The sequence below is a fragment of the Dendrobates tinctorius genome, unplaced genomic scaffold (genome assembly GCF_039654945.1).
Source record: "Dendrobates tinctorius isolate UK_male_01 unplaced genomic scaffold, ASM3965494v1 ptg000037l, whole genome shotgun sequence".
Classification (NCBI taxonomy): Eukaryota; Metazoa; Chordata; class Amphibia; order Anura; family Dendrobatidae; genus Dendrobates; species Dendrobates tinctorius.
This window is the reverse complement of record NW_027361705.1, coordinates 22121878-22140184: the sequence shown is the minus strand read 5'-3', so window position 1 is coordinate 22140184 and position 18307 is coordinate 22121878. Positions and strand designations below refer to the sequence as shown.

Below are 18307 nucleotides of genomic sequence, written 5' to 3'. Positions count from 1 at the left end.
ACAGGAGACCTGGATCCTGTTGCCAGCCAATTATTTATTCTGGAAGAGGACTGGCAAATTCAGGTGAGATCCAGGCCTTGTTCATTTTCACAAAAGTAAGCCGGTCAACATTATCGGCGGATAGTCGTGTGCGACGGTCTGTTACCACACCACCTGCAGCACTAAAGACACGTTCCGATAATACACTGGCAGCAGGGCAAGCCAGCACCTCCAATGCATACTGGCTAAGCTCTGGCCATGTATCCAGCTTAGAGACCCAATACTTGAATGGGGAAGAGCCATCTGGGAGAACACTAACAGGGCACGACAAGTAGTCTGTCACCATCTGACGGAAACGTTGCCTCCTGCTGACTGGAGCCGTCTGTGATGGTGTAGCCGTTTGTGGCGGTCCCACAAAACTTTTCCACATTTGGGCCCTACTGGCCTTGCCTTGTCCTGCGGCACTGCCTCTGCTACCTCTTTGTGCAGAGCTTCCTCCACTGCGCCTCTACCCACATGGCTGCTTTGAAAAGCACTACCAGCAACACTTGCGGGGGGAATGGAGAACATGATGGCCTGCACAAGTGTTTCTTGGTACTCCCGCATTTTTCGCTCCCGGTTCAACTGTGGTATGAGGCTTTGTAAGTTGTCCCGGTAGCGAGGATCTAGGAGGGTGTACACCAAATAATCAGCCGTGTGGAGAATGTTGGCGATGCGGCGGTCATTTAACAAGCACTGCAGCATGAAATCAACCATGTGCTGCAGACTGCCAACTGGACCGGAAACGCTGTCCCCAGCTTGAGGCAGCATCTCTGCCTGCTCAGCATCACCCCACCCTCGCTGTACACACTGACTACTAGAGCCTTGTGTACCTCCCTCCTCTGGAGAGATGTGTTCCTCCTCCTCCATTGACTCCTCGTCATCCTCCTCACTAAGTGTCCCCTGCCTGGGCCTTTGTGTGGAAGCACGTTGCGCAGATTTGCCAGAAGCAGATGGCATTTCTGACTGCTCATCCTCGACCTCTTCAAAAATCTCCTCACTTAGTGCTTGTAAGGTTTTTTGAAGCAGACAGATGAGGGGGACAGTCATGCTGATTAGTGCATCATCTGCACTGGCCATCCGCGTGGAGTCATCGAAGGCACGCAAAACTTGGCAGATGTCCCTCATAGTGGCCCACTCAGTGGTGGTGAAGTGTGTCCGGCGCACAGTGCGACTTGTTTGCGCCTGATGCAGCTGGTACTCCATTACTGCTGCCTGCTGCTCACACAACCGCTCCAACATATGTAACGTTGAATTCCACCTGGTGGGGAGGTCACATATGATGCGATGTTCTGGCAGGCGGAATCGTCGTTGCAGAGATGCAATGCGCGATCTTGCCATGCTGGAACGCCGCAAGTGAGCACACTCTAGGCGAACCTGGAGCAGCAGTGCATCAAGATCCGGATAGTCCCTCAGAAAGCTCTGCACGACCAAATTGAGCACGTGTGCCAGACATGGTATGTGAGTGAGGTTGCCTAGGCCCAGAGCTGCCACTAGATTTCGGCCATTGTCACTCACTACCAAACCTGGCTGGAGATTCGCTGGCACAAACCACACATCGCTCTCCTGCTTGATGGCATTCCAGAGCTCCTGTGCTGTGTGGCTCCGATTCCCCAAAGAAATTAATTTAAGGACAGCCTGTTGACGTTTGGCCACACCTGTGCTCATATCTGGCCTAACAGGCTCACGCAGTGCTGATTCCGAGGAACTAGAGTAGGAGGAGGACTCAATATGTACAGACTGCATTCCTGCAATCCTTGGAGTTGGCAGAATACGTACAGAGCCACTCTCCAGATCTGTACCCGGCTCCACAACATTGACCCAATGGGCAGTGAGGGAAAGGTATCATCCCTGTCCATGGCTACTGGTCCACGCATCGGTGGTCAGGTGGACCTTGCTACTGACGGCATTTAGTAGCGCATTTTTAATTTTTCCCTCCACATGCTTTTGCAGGGCAGGGACGGCTTGCCTGCTGAAATAAAAGTGGCTGGGCACATTGTATTGTGGAACTGCCAATGACATAAAGTTCCGGAAGGTGTCAGTCTCCACCAGCCTGAATGACAGCATCTCAAGGGCCAGTAGTTTGGCAATGCCGGCATTCAGAGCCAGTGCTCGGGGATGGTTTGCCGAGTATGGCCGCTTTTTCTCCCATGCCTGTGCTACCGATTGCTGGTGAGTGGCCTGGGAGTGTGCTGATGACTGCGAACGTGGTTCAGTGGGTGGAATTTCACTGGGTCTCTGGACAACAGTGGCAGTGGTTCTTCCATGGCGTTCCAGTGAGGAAGCCGAACCAGCTGTGTGTGAGCTGGAGGAAGAGGCCCCAACACGAGCTGAAGAGGTGGTAGGTGCTGCTGAAGGTTGGCCTACATCTTCAGCGTGTCTGTGTAACTCCACCTCGTGCTTGGTACGCACATGTTTCCACATATTTGTGGTATTGAGGTTGCTCACATTTTTCCCTCGTTTCACTTTCTGATGACATAGCTTGCATTTGACAAAGCAAATGTCATCTGCAACTGTGTCAAAAAAAGACCACGCACTGCAAGTCCTGGGAGCGCCCGTTTTGTGTTTTGGAAGAGGATTGCTCCTCACGGGTGCCAAAGTGGAGGCTACAGGCAACCAAGTCTGCCCCCGCCCTCTCCCTCCTCTTTTTGGATGTTCGGGGAATCTCTTCCTCAGAGCTGCTCCCACCACCTTCCTGTGGCTGACGCCTTGATGGGTCAAGGACCTCATCATCTCCACTCCCCTCTTCAAGCACCGGCTGGTCCTGGGTTGTCTCGCCAGCACCGTACGCACCAGAAATTGGCAACTGAGTCTCATCATCATCAGATGAGCACTGAGGTGTGCTGACAATAGGCACTGGCCCACCCGCCTCTTCAGATTCAGAGGGACAAAGCAGTTGCGCATCACTGCATACTCCCTCTTCTTCACGCTCTAGAATGCTGCTAGGCTGGACACCTCTTTCCAAGCCAACAGATTCTGAGAACAGAAGTAAAGATTGAGATGGCTCCTGTCCAGGGCTCTCAGACTGCCTGGGCAATTTGGCAGGTGGTGAAGAGACAGATGGTTGCTCTTCAGTGCTCTGGCCTTGGGAGGATGCGGAAGTCATTGAAGTGGATGCGTTAGCTGCCATCCATCCGACAACGGCTTCAATTTGTTCGTCACGCAGCAGTGGGGTACGGCGAGGTCCTACAAAGCTGCGCATGAAGGACTGTTGCCTGGTAAAAATGGGGGATGCCGGGTCACTGGTGGCCGCAGCAGACACCGAATCCCCACGTCCTCTCCCTGCTGAATCCCCCCGTCCTCTCCCTGCTGAAACTCCACGGCCACGACCACGTGCCTCACTCCCGCCTTCTTCATCTTGGTAGACTGATAAAGATAGGCAGAAAAGTAAAAAAGGGGTGGCTTAGTGTTCTTATTCCTGAACACCTGCTAACCAGTATAAGAAACACTAATTTGGCTAAGAGTGTGTGTACTACACTTTAATATGATCTAATGTGGCCTAGACAACTGTAAAGTGGAGTGTTTGGTGAACTTTATTTCCTTTTTTTTTTGGGGGGGGGAAAGAAAAGGATGTGACCAAAGTTTGAAAGCTATAGTATCACAAACTTTTTGGAGCGATTACAATGCAGGAAGCTAACCTACAATGCAATTGATGAGGCTCCAAAAAATAGGGTGATACTAGTCTGGCTGGCCCTGAAGGGCACAAGCCAGCAAAAAGGCTCCTCTATCTAATCCTATATAGTAAATAAAAAATTATATTACACCTGCGCTGGCTGACTATATCCCGTGATGATACCTGAATAAGTCATGAACAAGTACTTACTTCCTATGAACTGTGGGGCTGCGGGTGGATCCAGCGTGCGCCACTTGTGGGGGTGAATATACCACGGTGTGACAGGAGACGCAGCACCAAGGAGGCGTCCCTCCTGTGGGCAGTGGTGCGGGAGCGTCTCTGAAGCCAGCAGCGGCTGTATTGCACATATCCACCATCAGTTACAACAGGGAGCGCCTGTGTATTTTTGTTATTTATATAATCCTATATAGTGTTTGCAACCAACCAATGACAATGGATGCGGTTGGAAGCACACTAATATAGGAGCAAAAATCTGGCTAAATTAGCTGCAAAAAAAGGACTATGTATGAGGCAGTGACGCACGCTGAGTGGACTACAGCTAGCGGTGGCTGTAGAACACACTGCAACGTGAGCTGCACTCACACACAGAGAGACCTATCAGACAGCCAAAAACAGTGCAGAGAAATGGGCTATAGCACTGAAAGGCTGCTGAAAGGCTCCGCTGTCCACTCCTTTAGTGTTTGCAACCAACGTATATGGATACGTATGGAAGCACACTATACAGGAGAAAAAAAAAGCAGCAATAAAAGAAAAATGTGTATGAGGCAGAGACACACGCTGGGCGGCCTACAAGCAGACGTGCCTGCAGGACACACTACACAGTGTGGGTCTGCACTCACACAGCCCTTGCAGACAGCTGTGAACACTGCAGCTAGGCAAAAGAAAGCTACAGTGGTGGTTTATGTAGCCTGGATAAAGCACAATATTGTTTTTAGAATCGCTATTTCTAACTGTCCCTCACAGTCTTCAACAGCAGCCTGTCCCTAACTGAATTCACAGCAGAGTGACCAGAAATGCCGGCTGCAGCGGTTTTTATAGTGCATCATGACATCATTTCAGCAGCCAATCACAGCCATGCCAGTAGTTAACATGCCTACATGCCTAACAGGATGTGCCCACACTTCTGAGGATCCCCATTGGCTGAATCAAATCGAGCGGGCTCCTAGCATTATGGGAACTTCCGATTCCGGTATTTGATATGAAAAAAGTATCGGAACTAAGTATCGGAATTCCGATACAGCTAATATCGGCCGATACCCGATGCTTGCGGTATCGGAATGCTCAACACTAATGAGGACACCCAGAGCATTTCCCCTGGAAGCAGCTCAAGCAACCAGCTTCCAGAACCCCATTAGCCAAAATGTTGATTTGACCTAACTTTTGTTGCCCAGGAGGGTATTAGCAAGTTTCCAGCTTTTCTATTTTTTCTATTTTTGATTATGATGTTTATTTGTTGATCCCGTTGTTGCCCAGTTTTATTGGCAGCGTTCTTCTATTACCTTTGAACTGTGGAGATCATGGACGCTGAGTGATCCAGAACTGCTATTGTAAATAGTTTGCACCTCGTTAGGTGCTCTCTCTTGGTTTTACATGGAACCTCACCTTGGATAAAGGACTACCTTGTTATAAGGACATTTCCAGACATGGTGGCTGGTCCAATGTCTACTCTTTGCACTTATTAATAATGCTTAGTATTTTTGAACAAGAAACTAGAAAGTGATAATGTGTAGTAACAGTACTAATGACAGATTTTATAGGATTCGATTGAGAAAGAAATATCGTGAATGTTTTACACTACGTGAATAAAGATGTGAGAATTGAATAAAAGTATGCAGGTGACGAACCAGGTGCTGACGGTTGTCACTCATTAAGGAAGTAGAAAGTGTAACAGATAACAGAAAAGAAATGTGTTGCTAGAAAATGTGTTCTGACAGTGAATTTGCTTCCATAGCACTTTAAATTAGGTAGCATAACATTCAATATAGATAGACAGTTAAATTGTTGCAACATTCAAGAAACAGTGCCTCCCACATTGGGAAGTTTAGTATAAGACATGTTCATTATGCAATATAAAAATGTGTATGTTCCTGTATTGTCAATGTGCTTGCCTTGCAGCCCGCGGACGTGCTGTGTTTAATGGCGGGGTATGTGGTGCCCCTGAGGCTCAGTCGCCACAGTGGTACTGCACCTCCTTCTGAGGTGGGTTATCCCACCCTCCAGGTAAGGTGGAGGCTCCTGACCACACTCCAACACCCGCACCCCACACCACAAAAAAGTGTAGCAAAGCACCTTCGGCGGCTCCCTGCTTGGAGTGTAGCATAGCACCAATTGGTGGCTCCCTGCTTGGAACACGAAACGTGCTGGGAGGTGGGTGGAGTTAGATTACATTACAAGGAGTGGGAAGAGTTTAGGATGAGAGGTCAGTTGGTTGGGGAGTTGGCGAGAAGATCCCTGGAGAGAGGGATAGATGGATGGAAGTGCTGCAGCAGATCCCAGTGACCTGGGTCTGCTGGCACGGGAAAGGAAGAGAGAGAGCAACATAGACTGAAAGCCTGATACTCCATAGAAAGAAAGATTAGTACGGAACGTGAGGAGTAAAAGGGAACAGAGGGCGTGGGTTAGAAGAGAACCCTTCCTAGAAGTCCCAAGCGCAAGGCCGGGGCCCGGTCCCCGAGGTTGTATGGATACTAATGGTCCTGCAGCAGACACAGGAGGAATAGAAGTAGTGACCACTTTATTCCCACACAAGACTTGGGGGCACAACAGCAACTGGATAGTGAGCCGGGACTTAGTAGCAAGAAGTCCCCGAAGCAGACTACAGCTGTCTGCCATACAAGTAGAGTTCATAAGAACATCGGACAGGAGGAACTCCAGTGTAACTCAGTACTAGGAGTACTTCATTTAAAGGCACTATAAGAGGAGACGTTCAGAAAGGTACATATGTTGGCGGAGGGTTGGAAAGGAGTACTTCATCTTGCCTGAAAGTTGGCTGAACTCCTGACCCGGAGGACACGGCACGGATGCGGGCACCTGTACCTGCAACAGACTGTGAGTAAAGCTTTGGAACTACATGCCCTGGTGTCCTCCGCTTATTCCTGCGCCAACCTGCCCAGCACTGCTACATCCCTTGCGCCTGACACTACACAATCTATGTGTCACTTCACCTACACTGCCCTGAGACTACAGCCCTGCCTGTGGAGGGCTATACCATCACTGCTGCACCACACTATCTGTCCCAGAGGATCTGTCTGCAGCGTCAGCTTACATCTCTTTTGCCGAACACCACAGGTGGCGTCACGAATCACTCATCATAAGCATACTGAACAACCCCCATGTAATGGAGCCCCATGGCCACGGACCAGGTCACTGCTGCCGTGACGACCCCCCGTTGAGAAGATCCACTGGCCCGGTACCGAGTACCACACGGCCCTGGTGAGTGAGGGTGCTCCATATGCAATGTGTGTATGTAATGTGTGTACATATGTATGCAATGTGTGTTTGTAATGTGTGTACATATGTATGCAATGTGTGTATGTAATGTGTGTACTGTACATGTGTATGCAATGTGTGTATACAATGTGTGTATCCAATGCGTGTATGCAATGTGTGTATGCAATGCGTGTATCCAATGCGTGTATGCAATGTGTGTATGTAATGTGTGTACATGTTTATTCAATGGGTTTATGCAATGGGTGTATATAATGTGTGTGAATGTGTATGGCAAGTTTGTAAATTTGTATGCAATGTGTATATACAATGTGTGTATGTAATGTGTATACATGTGTATGAAATGTGTGTATACAATGCTTGCATGCAATGGGAGCATGCAATGTGTGTACATGTGTATGCAATGTATGTATGTAATGTGTGTACATGTGTAAGGCAAGTTTGTATATGTGTAGGCAATGAGCTCCTGAATAACCTTAAAACAAAAAAGTCTAGAATGAGGCTTTTACTGAAAAAAATCATCTATTTGGTAACATGGGGTCTGCAGGGTTTCTGCACATGACCACTAATAGTCTGCCCTTGGGCTCTGTAGCTGCTTCACAGCACTGTTAACATAATACAAGTGCTATTTATGACACCAATATGCTGTAAATGCAGAAATAAAAGAAGTCTTTTTACAGAATATAATCCCAATAATCCCTAGATAGATTACCCAGTTATCACAGCAAACCCACGGAGGAGTATTAAATGACATAACAGGTAGAAATGTGACAATTTGTAGCCACCGGATAAAAAGTTCTTCATCTGTTATGAATTCATCAGCTAGGGTCCCACCTGGAATACAAGTGAAAAAAGTACAGTTATTGTTCTCTGAATACATAGTATCCAGGAAATGCTTATATTGCTAATAAATTTGTATTTGATGTAATTACACAGACAATAATAGAAAAATATGAAAAATGAGACAACAGGAAAAAGTAAAAAACATAGGGGACACATAAAAAGCAGAGTTGCAGCTATAGTAGGAATCTTGCTATAACTCAAACTCTGCTTTACAGGTGTCCCCCGTTTTTTAACTTTTTCCTGTGGTATCTCATTTTACTTATATTTTTTAATATTTTCTGTGTAATTATATAAAATAAAAATGTATAATGATTTTAACGGCTTGCATTTTTTTTACCTTATTGGTGTTACTGCTTGTTAATGCATTTAAACATTACTGCATGGGTTGTAAATTTAGGTGTTTATCAGAAATGGATAGCCAAAGTGACATGAAGGGGTCATGAAACAAATATTACCAGTGCACAAGGATTGGTGAATTAGTAAACGTAAGGTGCATTTACACTGAAATATTATCTGTGATGAACCCGTACCTCGCCACCTCATCTGACGTCACTATTATGTCAGACGGATCACATACTGCGGTCTCCCCATTTGCACCAACATAACGTTCCGAACCCCCTGGGGACACATAAGGTCAGCTTGGTACAGTTCTACACAGACACCCCCTGTCCACATGGGCCCAGGGAGGTAAAGGGAGTGAGAGGATATGGCCCACGAAGTCAATGATGTGGCACCACACTCACTCACAAAGATGACAGGCCCCTTTCACTACCACCAGTGAAACAGTGCCTGGTCAGCCCGGTAGGACTGCCACAAGCTCCTCGTTAGATATAAGCCTGGTCTGTTAACGGAATTATATTGCACCAGAAACCAGCCCCAGTAGCATGGAAAATTAAGCCGAGAATATGGACGTGTGAAATACAAAAGATTGAGCAGATGGATCATGTCAATTATCGGTTTGATGGCCGATCGTGTGTGCGCTGGGCCACAGGGGGCATGGGCTGTCAGCTGGTTCATAGTTCCTTCACAGCACGTTACTCAACATGGCCCCAACTTTCAAAGTAAACAGTAAGCATCACAGAGAGAGCCCACTGTTGTGAGTTCATTTTCCCCTTCACCATTGAGGTCTGATGAACTCCCTCTTCTGGTGAAGGAAGGTAGTGATGCTGATTACCAAGCACCTGGGCAGGATGATGATGACTGGGTAACGGGAATTACTGACTGGATATTAGGCAGCCGACGCCCTTCTGCCTTGCTGGTGATCTCTCTGAGGGATTCTAGGAGACCAGTCTGATTCCTGCTCCTCAAAAGCTAAGTTTTCTGCTCTACTTTTTGCATTTGTGTTTTGGCTTTGTTTTGCATTGTTTTCCTTGATTTCTGCCATTCCCTGCTGGGGTGAGCTGAATTCCTTTTTGCTCTGTCTTCAGAAAATACCTGAGTACTGATATAGTCTTTTTGAAGCCTAGCGTCTTCAGGGCTTTTTTCCCTATCAGCTGTTGGCTCTTGTTTTGATAGGGTTTTGGCGGATTACAGACAGCAGCTTTTCTATCCTGTCCTATCTAGTTAGCTTGGGCCCCATCATTTGCTCAGCCTATCTTTCTATCTGTGTGAGTGTTTTTTCATCTTGCTTCACCGTCATTATATGTTGGGGCAGCTTTGGGGTCTGCTCTGGGGCAGTTTAGATTTCCCTTTCTGTCTTTAGGCTATGTAGTTCTCCGGCTGTGATCGAGGGGTCTAGGGCACCATAGGAACCCCCCACGGCTACTGCTAGTTGTTGTTGATAGGTTCAGGGGTCTGCAATCCGATAGCTGCCAACTTCCCTGGTTTTCTGGACTTAGCTAGTATTTCTGTTTTTGCCTCCTACGGTGACTCATTCACAACAGAATCACCAGTCATACCGCAGATCCTAGGGTACTCAATAGCAGGAAAGAATTGTAAAAAAAAAAAAAAAAGGTGTGTATATTTTTTCCTCTATATCTCTATATATTTTTTTTTCTCTCTCAATGGAGATAAAGCAATTGTCTGATCGTGTGGATCAGCTCGCTGCAGAAGTACGGGGAATTTCCGCCTACCTTGCTCATTCACATGCTGCTGAACCAAAGATCACTACTCCTGATGTGTTTTTTGGGGATCGGTCTAAATTTTTGAATTTCAAAAATAATTGTAAATTATTTTTTGCCTTGAAGCCTAACTCATCAGGGAGCTCAGCGCAGCAGGTTAAAATTGTCATCTCTTTGCTGCGTGGCGATCCCCAGGATTGGGCGTTTTCTTTGAAACCAGAGGATCCTATTCTGACTAATGTGATCGCATTTTTTCAAGCCTTGGGGTTGTTGTATGACGAACCTAATGCTATTGATCAGGCTGAAAAGACCCTGTTGGCATTGAGCCAGGGTCGAGATTCTGCAGAATTGTACTGTCAAAAATTCAGAAAGTGGGTGGTCCTTACTACCTGGAATGATAATGCCTTGGCAGCTCTCTTTCGGAAGGGTTTGTCAGAAGCCGTAAAAGATACTATGGTGGGATTTCCTGTTCCCTCTGGTCTTGACGATTCTATGTCATTAGCCATTCAGGTTGATCGGCGTTTACGTGAACGCAGGACTGCACGAGAGGTGTTGCCACCTGTTGAACAAATGTCTGAACCTATGCAATGTGAAAGAGTTTTGTCCAGGGAGCAACGTCAGAAGTTCAGAAGGCGTAATAAGCTGTGTTTTTTTTTGTGGAGATGCCTCGCATATTATTTCTGTCTGTCCTAAACGAGAGAAACGTTTTGCACACATGTTTTCTGTGGGTGGTGTTCAAACTAAGTTTCTTCTGGCAATTACTCTGATCTGCTCCCTGTCCACATTTTCCGCCAAGGCTTTTGTGGATTCGGGAGCAGCCCTGAACCTAATGGACTTGGATTTTGCTAAACGGTGTGGATTTCCTATGACACCTCTGCGGACGCCTATCCCTTTGAGGGGGATTGATGCTACTCCTTTGTAGAAAAATAAACCTCAGTTTTGGACCCAGGTGGTAATGCGGGTCGCCCCAGACCATCAAGAAAAATGCAGATTTTTGGTGTTGCATAATTTGCATGATACCATTGTTCTGGGGTTTCCCTGGTTGCAAATTCATAATCCAGTTTTGGATTGGAAATCTGTGTCTGTGGTGAGTTGGGGTTGTCAGTGTGCCCTTAGTGAGGCTCCGGTTGTTTCCACCTCTCCTCAGTCGCATGATGTTCCTGACTATTTGGCGGATTTTTATGATGTATTTAGTGAGAATGAGTCTGCGTCTTTGCCTCCTCATAGGAGTTATGACTGTGCAATTGAACTGAGCCGGGGTGTAAATTTCCCAAGGGTCGGCTCTTCAATTTATCTGTACCCGAGCACGAGGCTATGCGATCCTATATTAAGGAGGCGTTGGAGAAGGGTCATATTAGACCATCCTCTTCACCCTTAGGTGCTGTTTTTTTTTTCGTGGCCAAAAAGGATGGTTCATTAAGGCCTTGTATTGATTATCGTGCCCTCAACAAGATTACTATTAAATATCAGTATCCGTTACCCCTGATTTCGGATCTATTCTCCAGAGTTAAAGGTGCTTGCTGGTTTACCAAGCTTGACCTCAGGGGGGCGTATAATCTTATCCGCATTAAGCATGGGGATGAATGGAAGACGGCATTTAATACTCCGGAGGGACATTTTGAGCACCTGGTGATGCCTTTTGGGCTCACTAATGCCCCTTCTGTCTTCCAGTGCTTCATGAACGATATTTTCCGAGACTTTGTGGATACATTTTTGATTATCTATCTGGATGATATTTTGATCTTCTCCAAGGATTGGGATTCTCATGTGGAACATGTTCGGACTGTGTTCCGGATCTTGAGGGAGAATTCCCTGTATGTCAAAGGATCGAAATGCCTTTTTGGGGTACAGAGGATTTCTTTTTTGGGATTTATTTTGTGTCCGTCAACTATTGAAATGGACCCGGCCAAGGTACAGGCCATTTATGATTGGGTTCAGCCCACTTCTTAGAAGGCCCTCCAGAAGTTTTTGGGTTTTGCCAATTTTTATCCGAAATTTATAGGAAAATTTTCTAGTATTGCCAAGCCATTGACTGATCTGACTAAGAAGGGTGCTGATGTGTTGAATTGGTCTCCGGAGGCTGTTTCTTCCTTTCAGGAGCTGAAGCGAAGATTCACTTCTGCCCCGGTTTTGCGGCAACCTGATGTCTCACTCCCGTTCCAGGTAGAGATGGATGCTTCTGAGATTGGTGCAGGAGATGTTTTGTCCCAAAAGCATCCTGTAACATCTAAAATGAATCCCTGTGCTTTCTTTTCCCGAAAGTTCTTCCATCTGAACGTAACTATGATGTGGGGAATCGGGAACTGTTAGCCATGAAATGGGCATTTGAGGAGTGGAGACATTGGTTGGAGGGAGCTAAACATCAAGTCGTGGTCCTCACTGACCACAAGAATTTGATTTACCTGGAGTCGGCCAGGTTAGGTGGGCCTTGTTTTTTACACGTTTTGATTTTGTGGTCTCTTTTCTTCCTGGCACTAAGAATGTCAAGGCTGACGCTCTCTCTAGGAGCTTCTTTGCTGATTCTCCTGTGGTGACCAAGCCTGCTACCATCTTAGGCGAAGGGGTAGTTCTTGCTGCCATCTCGCCCGATTTGAGACGTGCTTTGGAAGAGTTCCAAGAGGACAAACCTGAGCATTGTCCCAGTGGAAAGTTGTATGTTCCTGACCAGTGGAAGAAGAGAGTGATGTCTGAAGTTCATTGCTCTGCATTGGCTGGTCATCCAGGTATTTTTGGTACTAGAGATCTGGTGAGTCTGTCTTTTTGGTGGCCCGCCTTGTCTCGTGATGTCAGGAATTTTTTGTAGTCCTGTGGGACTTGCTCCCGGTCTAAACCTTGCTTTCGCTCTAGTGGGTTGTTGATGCCTTTGCCGGTTCCCAGGAGGCCATGGACCCATATTTCAATGGATTTCATCTCTGATATGCCTGTCTCTCAGAGAATGACTGTTATATGGGTGATTTGTGATTGGTTCTCTAAGATGGTTCATCTTGTACCACTCCCTAAGTTGCCATCTTCCTCTGAGTTGGTGCCCCTGTTTTTGCAACAGGTGGTTCGCTTGCACGGGATTCCTGAGAACATTGTATCTGACAGAGGAGTTCAGTTTGTGTCTAGATTTTGGAGGACTTTCTGTTCCAAGCTGGGAATTCAGTTGTCCTTCTCCTCTGCTTTTCACCCTCAGACCAATGGGCAGACGGAGAGAACAAACCAGACCTTGGAGTCGTATTTGAGATGTTTTATTTCCGCTGATCAGGATGATTGGGTTTCATTTTTGCCCTTGGCCAAATTTGCTTTAAATAATAGAGCTAGTTCTGCCACTTTGATGTCACCTTTTTTCTGTAACTTTGGGTTTCATCCTCGATTTTCTTCAGGGCAGGTGGAGCCTTCTGCCTGCCCAGGTGTTGACACTGTGGTGGAGAGAATGCACCAGATCTGTGACCAAGTGGTGGATAAGTTATCTCTCTCCCAGGAAAAGGCCCAGCGGTTTTCCAACCGACATAGGACCATTGGTCCCCAGTTTAAGGTTGGTGATATGGTTTGGTTATCATCAAAAAATATCGCTATGAAGGTGGCTTCTCCTAAGTTTAAGCCTAGATTTATTGGACCTTACAAGACTTTGGAGATTATTAATCCGGTCCTTTTCGTTTGGCTCTTCCTGTTACATTTAAAATCCATAATGTGTTTCATAAGTCCTTGTTGAAGAGGTTTGTTGAACCAGTAGTTCCTGGGGTGGCACCTCCGGACCCTGTATTGGTTGAAGGTAACATGGAATATGAGGTAGAGAAAATACTGGATTCCCGTCTGGCTAGGCGGAGACTCCAGTATTTGGTTAAGTGGAAGGGTTATGGTCAGGAGGATAATTCCTGGGTCTCTGCCTCTGATATTCATGCCAAAAGATTGGTGCGTGCCTTTCATCGGGCTCACCCTGATCGCCCTGGTGGTGTGGATGAGGGTTCGGTGACCCCTCCTCAAGGGGGAGGTACTGTTGTGAGTTCATTTTCCCCTTCACCATTGAGGTCTGATGAACTCCCTCTTCTGGTGAAGGAAGGTGGTGAGGCTGATTACCAAGCACCTGGGCAGGATGATGATGACTGGGTGACGGGAATTACTGACTGGATATAAGGCAGCCGACGCCCTTCTGCCTTGGTGATCTCTCTGAGGGATTCTAGGAGACCAGTCTGATTCCTGCTCCTCAACAGCTAAGTTTTCTGCTCTACTTTTTGCATTTGTGTTTTGGTTTTGTTTTGTATTGTTTTCCTTGATTTCTGCCATTCCCTGCTGGGGTGAGCTGAATTCCTTTTTGCTCTGTCTTCAGAAAATACCTGAGTACTGATATAGTCTTTTTGAAGCCTAGCGTCTTCAGGGCTTTTTTCCCTATCCGCTGTTGGCTCTTGTTTTGATAGGGTTTTGGCGGATTGCCGACAGCAGCTTTTCTATCCTGTCCTATCTAGTTAGCTTGGGCCCCATCATTTGCTCAGCCTATCTTTCTATCTGTGTGAGTGTTTTTTCATCTTGCTTCACCGTCATTATATGTTGGGGGCTGCCTATTGCTTTGGGGTCTGCTCTGGGGCAGTTTAGATTTCCCTTTCTGTCTTTAGGCTAAGTAGTTCTCCGGCTGTGATCGAGGGGTCTAGGGCACCGTAGGAACCCCCCACAGCTACTGCTAGTTGTTGTTGATAGGTTCAGGGGTCTGCAATCCGAAAGCTGCCAACTTCTCTGGTTTTCTGGACTTAGCTAGTATTTCTGTTTTTGCCTCCTACGGTGACTCATTCATAACAGCCCACATGGCATTACACAAGCCTTTATCTCCTTGGTTGGTCCCACCCTTTTCCATCCTCGGGAGGGTCCTTATGTAGGACTCGGCCAGGGCAGTAGTCGTGGCTGAGCTTAACTTCCTTTGTATGCCCTGGCCTCCTTCAACAGAAATAGGTTGTCTCTTATTCTGCATGGCACGATCTGTACTCATGGTGCTGGTGGAGTCCTCTCCGTCTCGCTGGTGTCCTGTAGCCACAGATTTCTGTTGAATACACATATAGTCCAGCACAAATCTTAACTGAAGAACTTTTATTGCTTTAGGACGCAGCACATCTAGTTCTGACATGGCATTTTGTTCACAGTTCACACAGCACATCCCTTCATCTTTCCCTTCTCTCTTCCCTTAGTCACTTAGCGATTACACAGGAAGGCACGTCCCAGACAGCCTCTCAGTGGCATCCCCGTTCAGTGTCACCTCAGTAAAGTGCTCCCCTGCCCGTTTTGCCCGGGTCAGGAGAGATTCAGCCCAGGAGGTGATCCGCCACATTAGGAGTGACCTTTCTGCACACTTTTGCTGTGACCTCTCTGTGTTTCTCTGCTTCCTTCCTTTGTGATGCTGCTCTATCTGTGGGAGCTGCTGCCATATGATCTTTTCCCCCTGAACCCCTGAATAGCTGGGCACGTGCTTCAGCATTGCGGGGTATCTACACTGCTCAGGCCAGAAGGCCAACCGAGCTCTGTGGGCGTCCTCACCCTTCTCCTTTCTGCCTCTCCACAGGAAGCTCCCTTCCTCTACCTTAAGTGCCCCCCCTACATTAACTATCTACACTATCCTAAGTTTCTATCATGTCTATGCTCCTATGCCCCCTATTTCCATCTAGTGACCAAATGACTAACTGCACTCTCCCTAATATATACATGGCATAATAAGGCATAAACGATGTGAATCATGATAACACATATCCATGACAAACATAAATATATATACGTTAGCAGCCTTATAGGGACAGGCTTTATACCTCCTTACACTTATGCCCCTCCCCTGGAGGTTTGTAGCAATCCTTCCCCCCATCCTTCACATTATCGTTTTACTATAATCTGTCACTGTAAACAGGCTGCAGATACACTCAAACATGTATTGAATGATATTTTGTGCAGCGCAAAACTTCATTGTTCTCGCCAGCACATCACCCTATATTCATCATTCTCGCTAGCACATCGCCCTGTGGAAACAGAACCTGCACTGCCGAAAACAATAGCAGCTTATGTGCACTGAGCTATCTGTTCCAGATTGTTCAATGCGCAATGTCTGCCTGAGAAAAAAGGCCATTAAACAACCACCGATATGTAAAGGTATCGTGCCACCAGTCTGCCCGTGTAAACGGACCCTTAGGTTTAGCAGCATGCCAGGTTTGTGGTACTGACTGAGCCAAAAAAAGGCAGCTGATAATAGAAGAATGTAGCTGTAGTTGGCCGAGTTATCTATGGCTGGTTGGTGGTAGAGTAACATTACACACTCAATTGGCTGACGTTGTGAGTAAAGGGTGGTAATCCAGTAATATTTAGAGTTGAGCGACTTTTGTTTTTTTAGGGTCGCGTTTCGTTTCGTGAAACCCGACTTTTCCAAAAGTCGGGTCGAGCAAGATCGTCCGATTATAGGGAAAAGTTGGGGTCGTCCCGAAACACGAAACCCAATGTAAGTCAAAGGGGAATAAAAGTCGGCAGTGAGAGGAGGACAGGAAACACACCAACAGTGCCCATTTGAATGCCAAAAGCATCAATTCTTCTTAATTAAGCTTGTCAACCTTAATTAACTTCATAATACAAGTTACTCACTGAAAAATGGGGGTTATTTGGCTACAGACTGTGGGGGGGAGGGCTGGCTCCAGGTTTTCATGTGCCCTGGGCGAAAGAGCGCCCCTTTAACACATACCACAACTCATCATGCTCCGATACGGCAGAGAAATAGCGGTATAGTACAATGAAAAATACCTCACTTTTTACATCTCATGACGAGGCCCATCTATTTCTCCATACAGAATCATTGGTCCCATATAATGTTTGAAACAGTATATGATGAGCTCCACATAATGCTACAGTATATGTTGGTCCCCATGGATGAAGCTCTACTGTCTTATGGGCCCAAATAATGCTCCAAACATAATGGGCCCCATTTCTAATGCTCTAGTGTATAATGGGCCCTGTAAATGCTGCTCCAGTGTCTGATGTCCACCTTTGGAATGTTCCAGTGTATGGTGGGCCCCATCTATCATTCTCAGACGGTGTTAGGCCCAGTATGGATTGCACGTGATTGCACAAAGGTTAGAAAGGGTACCGTATCCCCAGATAACATGTATGGATAGCGTACACATTCAAAATATATGTCTCAGGAGGCAGGCTCAGACGGTGTTAGGCCCAGTATGGATTGCACGTGATTGCACAAAGGTTAGAAAGGGTACCGTATCCCCAGATAACATGTATGGATAGCGTACACATTCAAAATATATGTCCCAGGAGGCAGGCTCAGACGGTGTTAGGCCCAGTATGGATTGCACGTGATTGCACAAAGGTTAGAAAGGGTACCGTATCCCCGGATAACATGTATGGATAGCGTACACATTCAAAATATATGTCTCAGGAGGCAGGCTCAGACGGTGTTAGGCCCAGTATGGATTGCACGTGATTGCACATAGGTTAGAAAGGGTACCGTATCCCCAGATAACATGTATGGATAGCGTACACATTCAAAATATATGTCTCAGGAGGCAGGCTCAGACGGTGTTAGGCCCAGTATGGATTGCACGTGATTGCACAAAGGTTAGAAAGGGTACTGTATCCCCGGATAACATGTATGGATAGCGTACACATTCAAAATATATGTCTCAGGAGGCAGGCTCAGACGGTGTTAGGCCCAGTATGGATTGCACGTGATTGCACAAAGGTTAGAAAGGGTACCGTATCCCCAGATAACATGTATGGATAGTGTACACATTCAAAATATATGTCTATACATCAGGAGGCAGGCTCAGACGGTGTTAGGCCCAGTATGGATTGCACGTGATTGCACAAAGGTTAGAAAGGGTACCGTTTCCCCGGATAACATGTATGGATAGCGTACACATTCAAAATATATGTCTCAGGAGGCAGGCTCAGACGGTGTTAGGCCCAGTATGGATTGCACGTGATTGCACAAAGGTTAGAAAGGGTACCGTATCCCCAGATAACATGTATGGATAGCGTACACATTCAAAATATACACTCACTGGCCACTTTATTAGGTACACCATGCTAGTAACGGGTTGGACCCCCTTTTGCCTTCAGAACTGCCTCAATTCTTCGTGGCAGAGATTCAACAAGGTGCTGGAAGCATTCCTCAGAGATTTTGGACCATATTGACATGATGGCATCACACAGTTGGCGCAGATTTGTCGGCTGCACATCCCTGATGCGAATCTCCCGTTCCACCACATCCCAAAGATGCTCTATTGGATTGAGATCTGGTGACTGAGGAGGCCATTTGAGTACAGTAAACTCATTGTCATGTTCAAGAAACCAA

General features: G+C 46.7%; 1 protein-coding gene across 1 annotated transcript in view; it reads right to left on the bottom strand.

Moving 5' to 3' along the window:
* The window catches only part of LOC141088043 (SITS-binding protein-like), a 141525-nt gene that overhangs the window by 37508 nt on the left and 85710 nt on the right, over window positions 1–18307 (bottom strand). The window contains exon 8 of the mRNA XM_073573901.1: window positions 7812–7933. Coding sequence (XP_073430002.1) covers window positions 7812–7933 — 122 coding nt within the window. The remainder of the gene's footprint in view (window positions 1–7811; window positions 7934–18307) is intronic.